Source organism: Triticum urartu, chromosome 2A, assembly GCF_056163025.1.
Source record: "Triticum urartu cultivar PI428250 chromosome 2A, HENAU_Tu73, whole genome shotgun sequence".
NCBI lineage: Eukaryota > Viridiplantae > Streptophyta > Magnoliopsida > Poales > Poaceae > Triticum > Triticum urartu.
In genome coordinates, this window is record NC_141874.1 from 444,437,669 (window position 1) to 444,446,602 (window position 8,934).

General features: G+C 53.7%; 1 protein-coding gene across 1 annotated transcript; it reads left to right on the forward strand.

The window, feature by feature from the left end:
* Positions 1 to 397: 397 nt before the first annotated feature.
* On the forward strand, positions 398 to 2,987 carry LOC147985405 (uncharacterized). Its single transcript, XM_087541553.1, has 3 exons — positions 398 to 704; positions 1,295 to 1,492; positions 1,597 to 2,987. Exons 1-3 carry the CDS (start codon positions 398 to 400, stop codon positions 2,985 to 2,987), a joined length of 1,896 nt encoding a protein of 631 aa, XP_087397679.1.
* Positions 2,988 to 8,934: the final 5,947 nt, after the last annotated feature.

The following is an 8,934-nucleotide window of genomic DNA, read 5'->3' on the forward strand; positions in this document are numbered from 1 at the left end:
TGGCGCAGACTTCCTCCGCTGCCGCATCGCCCCCCTGCAAGAGCGGGGGAGGCCAACTTGGGAGTTCAAGAACGCGGCAGACATTATGAGGCTACGGCCGGGCCTCAACTACAACTTCACAGTTCTGGAGCTCCATGCGATGCTGCAGGAGCTGTTCAGGTATGACCCCCAGCATCCCGAGGTGTTCAGGTTGCCGGGGGGCGTCGTGCCTTTGTGCAACAACTCTGCGCTCGACCGCATCCGTGCAATGATGCCGGAATGCGACTCGCACGGGATTGTGCCAACTTGGCAGGAGCCTGCCGACGAGGTCATGCAGCACTTCTTCGACAACTTGGTGGAAGTGGCCGTCCGCCCCGATGAGAAGGACGGCCTCACCCGCGACACCACTGACACGGAGATGGCGCGCATCGCCACCAGGCTGGAGGAGGCGGCAGCAGCCGCAGCCGCAGGCGAGTTTGGGTTCACCACCGCGGAAGCAGACGCGGCAGAAGCGGCGAGCTGTGGCGAGCAAGGGGAGCCTGCCGGCAAGGAGGGGCTTGCCGGGCAAGATGCTGAGCCGAGCGAGCCTACCAAAGATACGGGCAGCTCGCGGCAAATCGACTCCCCTTCCTCCTTGCTTCCGGACAGCCCACCAGAATCAGAGGCCCCAACGCCGCCCAGGAGGCATCTCCGCAAGGTTGGCGATGAGGCGGAGCGGCAAGCGGGTCAACAGTCGCCATGCCGCGTGACGCGCTCGACCACGGCAAACACCGTTGCCGCGGGAGCGCCTCATGCTATGACGACAACTGGAGCGGGGTCCATCCGGACCACCGCTTCGGTCCCTGCCGCTTCCCGTGCCGTGCCGACAGCCGGAGCGGGGTCTTCTCAGACCGCCACCACTGCTCCCGCTAAGCGGCCAAGGGAAGCTTCTCATCCGCCTCCTCGCTCTGGGAGCGCGCCGGGCTTCGACTTCTCCGCGCTGAGCTCCGACGAGGAGGATGAAGAAGAGTAAGCTTCTCTTGCTGCACTCGCATTTCTTCGGTTTTTGTTGTTGTTCTTGCTTCTCAATTGCTTTTCCCTGAGCCTGCTCCTTTTTAGGACTCTGGCCCAGAGAGCAGCAAAGAGAGCTAAGGCCCCGGTGGTCATCGTCGAGGACGTGCCCACTGCGACAACAGGTGGCGCGCCCGAGACAACCTTGCCGGACCTGGCGACTTTCCTCCATGGCAGCCCCCAGCGTAAGTGTGTGAACTTTTTGCCGCGGTGAGGCGCGCATGGGTACTTGTCTTTGCTGATATCCGATTGTTGCCTTGTGTAGGAGCAGAGGAGCCTCACCAGGAGCGTCCGGAGACAGCCCCCGGCATGCCATCTGCTTCAACTACGCCGCCCAGGGAAAATTCTCCGGCAAGAGATTCTCCGGCAGGGGGTGGCTCTCCGGCAAGGGGAAGCTCTCCGCCAAGGGACGGCACCAGCATCCCCCCAGCGGCAGAGACCATGGCCACCGAGCCCAGCGCAGGTAATCTCCTTGCTTCAAATCTTCCCTTGGGTTCTTCTTCTTCTGGTCTCTTTGAGTTTTTGGCTGGATCTTGTTTGACTCTTCCCCCCTTTGCCGGCCATCAGACCCATCCGCTGCGGAGCGGATGGAGATCGAGGTCGCCGCTGAGGACGTAGCCGGTAGTGGCGACGCCGCCAGCGCCGAGGCCGCCAAGGCTGGCGCCGCGGCGGCTGGCGAGGGATCTGGCGATCGTACTGACGGCCCAGAGGCCGCAGGAGCGCCAGGCGCTGCACCGACCGCCGACCCGTCCGCCGAGGCCGCAGCGCCAAGCATCGAGGAGCCCCAGTCGGGCGTTTACTTGAAAGCCAGCGAAGCCGTCTTCATCAACCTCCCCTGGGCATCAAGCTCCAGAGCGCCGGCCGAGGGGGAGGTCTTCGACGGGGAAGTGCTCGCCTCCACGGGACTGAAGCTGGTCGACGCGCCGAGCAGCAGCAGCAACGAGCCCGAAGAGGAGCGGCTGCTGCGCAGGTTGATGTCGCTCTACCGCGCGCGACAAGCCAAGCTGGAGTCCCGCGAGGCGCTTGTCGCGAAGGCGAGAGCAGACATTGAGAAGCGTGCAGACGAGCTCGGGGGTTTCCACCGGGAAGCTCTCCGATCCCTGGCGGAGGAGTGGGAGCAGCTCGCTGAAGCGAAAAAGGCCTTTCTCCTCGAGAAGGCCGAAGCCGAAGAGCTGCAGCGACTGGCCGCCGTGAAGCTAGCCGCGGAAGAGGGCGAGCAGGCGCAGCGGAAGGTCAACCTCGACGCTCACGAGGAGGAGCTTGCCGCGCGCGAGGAGAAGCTGGGCGGAGCCCTCAAGCAAGCGGAGGATGCTGTCGCCGCTGCCGAGGCCGCCAAAAAGGTGCTGGAGATGAAGGTGGTGCAGCTGGAGGCTGACCGCAAAGCATATGGCGAGGAGCTCAGCGCCGCCAAGGACTCCAACGCCGCCCTCGAGTCGAGGCTGGTCGCTTTGACCAAGGCGCTGGACGGCGCCAAGGAGCGGGAGGCGGCCCTGAAGAAGGAGATCGATGCCGACAAGGTGTTGCTGGAGAGTGCTGCCACCACCCAAAATGCCTTTAGGGATACAGTGGAGCACTGGACAGAGAGCCTCGTGAACACCGCCGGGGACATCGACAAGGAGCTGGCGCAGCTGGGGGTGGAGGACTTCGGGTACTCCTCCGACGAGAACCTCCAACCTAGCGCCAAGCTCACTATGTTCTTCCAAGGCGTGGTGACGGCGCTCCAGCGGCTCCGGGATGAGATCCCGAAGCGGCTGGCCGACGAGTCGCGCGAGATCTGTGCGGGAGCCCTTCAGAAGGTGTTGATGAAGGTGGCCTTCCGCAATCCGGGCCTCCGCCTCCACAACGTCCTCAGATCCTTGCCGCCTGATATCGATCAGGAAGAGCTCAAGGCCCTTGTCGCACCCATTGTGGACAAGGTGAGCGGGATCAAGAGGGTCGAGGGCGACCGCGTCGACTAGGCCGCCGGCTTCCTTCTTTCCTTGTCGCTGCTAGCTATGTCATAGAAAACATTTATTAGAGTTGCGACAAGCTATTTTGTAATATAACTTTCTTCTGGGTAGCCATTGCAATGTTATTCCCTTTACTTGACTCCTCCCTTTGTATGTTTTTGCCCTACGCTTTTAGGGAACTTGCCGGTGCAGGCATCCGGACCGCGAGCGCTGGGCGCGGAACTGGCGGTGTCGCTACCGGCAAGACACCTTGTCGCAGCCAGCTGCAGCTCACTTAAGTTGCTGAGCGGGGCTCGAAGCAAAGTAAGGGCGCGGCTAGTGTAGCAACTAGCCGCAGCTAACTTACGTTGTTGAGCAGGCTCAAAACAATGCAAGGGCGCGGCTAGTGTAGCAACTAGCCGCAGCTCACCTAATGTTGTTGAGCGAGCTCGAAACAACGCAAGGGCGCAGCCAGCTACGAGTTGGCTCCTCCGCGCACAGGTTTCCCATACAAAGTGCAGTCGTTCAAGGGAGATAACTTAAAATTTAAAAGATTTGGCTGCTCAAACTTTGGCAGCTTAGCTTTTCTGTCGTTTGCTTCCCGGCAAGACGAAATTCTTGAACGACGCCTGGTCCATACCCTTCTCTTCTCCCTTCCCCCTCGGCAAACTTGTGGGCGAGGGATCCTTTCTTTCCTTGGAAGAAGGAAGAAAAGAAAGAAGAGAAAATAAAGATATAGAGCCTAGCAGCTCGTTATCGCTTACCGTGGGGTTGGTGCTGCACAAATGTCAGATCATATATGCCAGAAAATAGAAAGCATAAAATCGACAAAATGCGCGGAGCACGCGAGCTTTACTTGCGCACGGGATCTGCGCCCGGCCTCATACAATGGATTACATGCAACAGCGACAAGACTTTGTACGAGAGGTGGTTGCCGGAACGGGTTCCGACAACCGCGCCTTACGGGTAAAACTTATGAAGATGCTCGATGTTCCAGGAGTTGCTCACTGGGATGCTATCTTCGGTCTCAAGGCGGACAGCGCCGGGCCCAGTGACTCGTTTCACCCGGTAAGGGCCTTCCCATTTCGGCATCGACTTTGTATGTTTTTACCCCACGCTTTTTAGGGAACTTGCCGGCGCAGGTACCAGGGCCGCGAGCGCTGAGTGCGGAACATCAGCAGGCTGTTGGCGGTGTCGCTACCGGCAAGAAACCTCGTCGCAGCTAGCTGCAGCTCACTTAAGTTGCTAAGCGGGGCTCGAAGCAAAATAAGGGCGCGGCTAGTTAAGCAACTAGCCGCAGCTAACTTACGTTGTTGAGCAGGCTCAAAACAATGCAAGGGCGCGGCTAGTGTAGCAACTAGCCGCAGCTCACCTAATGCTGTTGAGCGAGCTCGAAACAACGCAAGGGCGCAGCCAGCTATGAGTTGGCTCCTCCACGCACAGGTTCTCCACACAAAGTGTGGCCGTCCAGGGGAGATAACTCAAAAATTAGAGATCTGGTTGCTCAGGCTTTGGCAACTTATCTGTTCTGGGTGTGTTGACGTGCATGGTGGTCTTGGGCGCTCCGAGATCCACCAGCTCGATCTTGATCCAGCGAGTGCATGGTACCATGAGTACCATGACGCTGCCGGTCCCGCGCCTCCTGAGATGGGCGTGGAGCATGCACGGACGCCGAGGTCTTGGAGTGCGCCCGGTCGTTGTGGGAGCCGGCCACGGTGCCGATGGGCTGCGCGGCCTTGCCCTAGGACCTGGCAGCACCGTGAGTTCCCTCGTCGATGCGTGCCCTTCCGCCGGCGCCTGCCCCACCATCCGTTTGCTCCGGCGGTGGGTGGCTCGGCGCGGACGGAGCAGCTGCCTCCGAAACTTTCTTCTTCGGCGGCATGTTGATGAAGATGGTGAAGATCGATGAAGAAGATGAAGATCTAGCCCGCGAGAACGCCGGATCTGATTCACACAACTTCGACGCCCCCTACCTGGCGCGCCAGAGATGCCGGGGTTTCTGATCCACGGGCACCTATGGGACCGGCGGACCGGGTCCCTTTTGGTTCAGCGGGGGGCGGAGGTTGCGCAAAGAGCAGATCGAGGCGAAGCACGCGGCCGGTTGGTCGTGCGAGGAGTAAATCGAGGCGAAGCACGCGAGCGATTTACCCAGGTTCGGGCCGCACGGATGCATAAAACCCTACTCCTGCTTTGTGGATTGGTATTGATTTCTAGCTCGGGAGCGAGACCGAGCGTGGGTGTGCGGAATTGCTCCCCGAGGCTCTCAAAATGGCCGACCCCCCTCTATGTTGCCCCGGGCCTCCTTTTATATGCTCAAGGGGTTACCGACATACGGCAACGGAGGGCAAAAGTGGAAAGGGTGCCGTGGGTAGGCACAGCTAGGTGTTGTAGTAGGCACAGCTACCCGCTACAGTGTTATCATACCTAACCCTGATGGCAGGGGACAAGGGCATTAAATGCCCGTCTGTGTCGCCTAGACAGCACCGAAAGGGACCGCTAGGGATATCACCGTCTTGCCACGATGGTTGTCTTGTCAGCGCCTGCGTGCCACCGCACGCCCCTAGCTGCACAGCCTCCCGCCACGTGCGCTTGGGAGGGGCCCCGGAGCGACACGCGGGTGGATGTGCTGGAGCGCGGGCGTGGAGTGGGGGCTTGCCGCGGCAAGCGCCTTGCCGCGGCCGTCGACTTGTCGCTTCCGGGAGCTTGTCGCTCACCGGGCCTTGTCGGGGCGCGTAGCGCGCCGCGGCAAGTTCCTTGGAATGCCTTGGATGGCCTTCCCGGCAAGCGCCTCTTGCCGAGGCCTTGGGACGCTTCTGATGGCCTTCCCGGCAAGCTCCTCTTGCCGGGGTCTTGCCTTCTTCCCGGCAAGCTCCTCTTGTCGGGGTCTTGTCTTGAGTACTTTGTCCTTGAATGGTCTTCAAAGGGACCGCGGAGGGTCCTGGCGGTCACCCGGCAAGCCTTGCCGCGGGGATGCTGCTACTGCCCGTGCACGAGTTCGGAGTACTAGGGTACCCCTACTCTAGTACACCGACAGAAATGTTAGTCCAACAAGAGATATGTTGTCATCAATTATCAAAACCACCTAGGGAGCACTTGTGCTTTCAATCTCCCCCTTTTTGGTAATTGATGGCAACATACATCAAAGCTTTAGATAAAGATATACAGAACAGCAAATAAAGCTTTGGAAGAACATGTAGCAAGCATAGGCTCCCCCTACATGTATGCACTCATGTAAATATGAAATATAGAGGCATGTGAGAGCATAATCATGACAGAGTAGACAATGTGTTACATGTATCTTGGCCATATGCATCAGAGCAAAAGATTATTAAGGAAAATACCTTCATGCTCATGAGTCCTTCTTGCAAACAGTATGTACATAAGCAAGAACTCCTCATACTCATGATTTTGATGCATATACTTACCTTGTGGTCTCGAGTTGGCTTAGGATGGAATGAACCTGCACAAACAAGGTTACATAACACAGGTACGTCCACTAGCCAGAGCAAACAAAAGAAACCACAAGAATGCCAAGACTGGGATGACATGTAGAGAGTGATAACATTGGATTCAGCATGTCCCCAAGAATAAAGATATGCAATGAATTTTGGCTGATTTCTTTTCCCTTAGGTGTCTTGCTCCCCCTGAATCTTACATGGGATATTGGGAGAAGATAGGAAACAGAAAATCAGAGCTGAATAGAACTTAATTCAAATGAGTTCATATGAACATGTCTTTCCCCCAAAAAGACATGTGGCATCTCTCCTCTTGAACATCAAGCATCTGGGATCCTTGAGTATTTTTCTCTCCCTGGAGATCTCTCTCTCCCCCTTAACAACATCTGGGATCCTTGAGACTTTCTCTCCCCCTTAATACTTTTTCTCTCTTGGTGTGATCTCTCTTTCCTACAAGCTTTGATGTGATCTCTTTCTCCCCCTTTGACATCAATTTCCAAGAAGGTTTTTCCTGGAATCCGTCGAATGGGTTTGGTTCTTGAGATTCAGCACAAAGCAGAGGATAAAATTGTGATGCTTGTGGAGGACAAGATTCATTGAGTGGAGCTGGATCATAAGAAATGTAGAACAAGTGGCAAACTGTTTTTCTGATTGCAAAGTCGGTGGCACCGAGTGGCACATTTCGGTGGTACCGAAAAGATTCGGTTGGACCGAAATTTGCAAGTCGGTGAAACCGAGTTTACATAGAGAAAAACACTTGTCACCTCAGCTCACTAGCCAAGTAAGATCTCACAAAGATTTGCAATGAATTAGCTGATGGATTTGCGAGAAGTTTGATGCAGGAATATGCAGAACAAGACAAACAGGAAAAAGTGAAAGTTTCTAGATGAAGGTTTTTTTTGTTTTGTTTGAGAGAGAAGGAAACAAATATGCAAGGAACAAATGCAATTACTCAGAAAAGGACACAAGAGAACTTCATCTAGAATTGGGCGGTGACATAGTCACCTATGTTAGAGTATATTGACTTAGGAATCAAGTGAGGACACTTGATCATAGGTCATACTCATCGTTTAAGCTCAAAATGGGGTTACCATTTTTCGTTTAAGCATCTTGATGTATTCACATCTTGTTGAGTTGCTTTGACTCATGTCTTGAAGTAAAGCTTCTCTAAGATGGAATGACATACCTTGGGTGGTGATGTGGTTCTTGCTCATGTAGTTGAACTTGTGTGGGTGCTCAGGGTTGATGTAGTTCATCAAGAGTTGGGAGCACCACTTGGAGTTTGAGTTCATCTACCTACATGGGTTAGTTCTTGCAAGGAAGAGCACTTGTGTATCCAAAAATGACAATCATGAAGCTTAACATAGAGTTTGTCAAAGGATATGTTTGAATGGTTTTGTGCTTCCTTGTCTTCAACCACTATTGTATAGAGTCTTGGTGATGTAGAGATTGCTCAAGATATGAGTGAGTCGCAATCTCATGGAATTAGATTCAACCAAGCACCTACATGGGTTAGACAACATGCAAGGTGCAAATATATCCAAGACATAAGATAGTTATCATAAGAGATATATCATGGATTAGTCATAAGCTCATGTCTTGCATGTATCCAATGGAGTTTCTACTCCAAGTTCGAGGCATCAATGATGTTCAATTCTCCTCTCAACCTGCAAAACACTTTCTCATCAAGCGGTTTAGTGAATATATCCGCTAATTGCTTATCGGTGCGAACATGCTTAAGATTGATGTCACCCTTAGCAACATGATCTCGAATAAAATGATGACGAACTTCAATATGCTTAGTTCGAGAATGTTGTACAGGATTATGACCAATTTTGATAGCACTTTCATTGTCACAAAGCAGTGGAACATGTCTCACATAAATTCCATAATCTTTAAGAGTTTGGGTCATCCAAAGTAATTGAGCACAACATGAACCAGCGGCAATGTATTCCGCTTCGGCGGTGGATAAGGATACCGAGTTTTGTTTCTTGGAAGACCAAGACACAAGAGATCTACCAAGAAATTGACAAGTACCCGAAGTGGACTTTCTATCAACCTTGTCTCCGGCATAATCTGAGTCGGAATAGCCAACAAGATCAAAAGAAGACCTCTTAGGATACCAAATGCCAAATTTTGGTGTATGGATTAAATATCTCACTATCCTTTTCACAGCCTTAAGATGACAATCTTTAGGAGCAGCTTGATATCGAGCACACATGCACACAGTTAGCATAATATCGGGACGTGAAGCACATAGGTATAACAATGAACCAATCATAGAGCGATAAACCTTTTGATCAACAGGTTCACCATCTTTGGTCAAATCATTATGTCCACTAGTAGGCATGGGTGTAGACATACCTTTGCATTCTTGCATATTGAACTTCTTGAATAGGTCCTTGGTGTACTTTGTTTGAGAGACAAATGTACCTTCCTTAGTTTGCTTGATTTGCAACCCGAGAAAGAATTTGAGTTCACTCATCATAGACATCTCAAACTTCTCTGACATTAGCTTTACA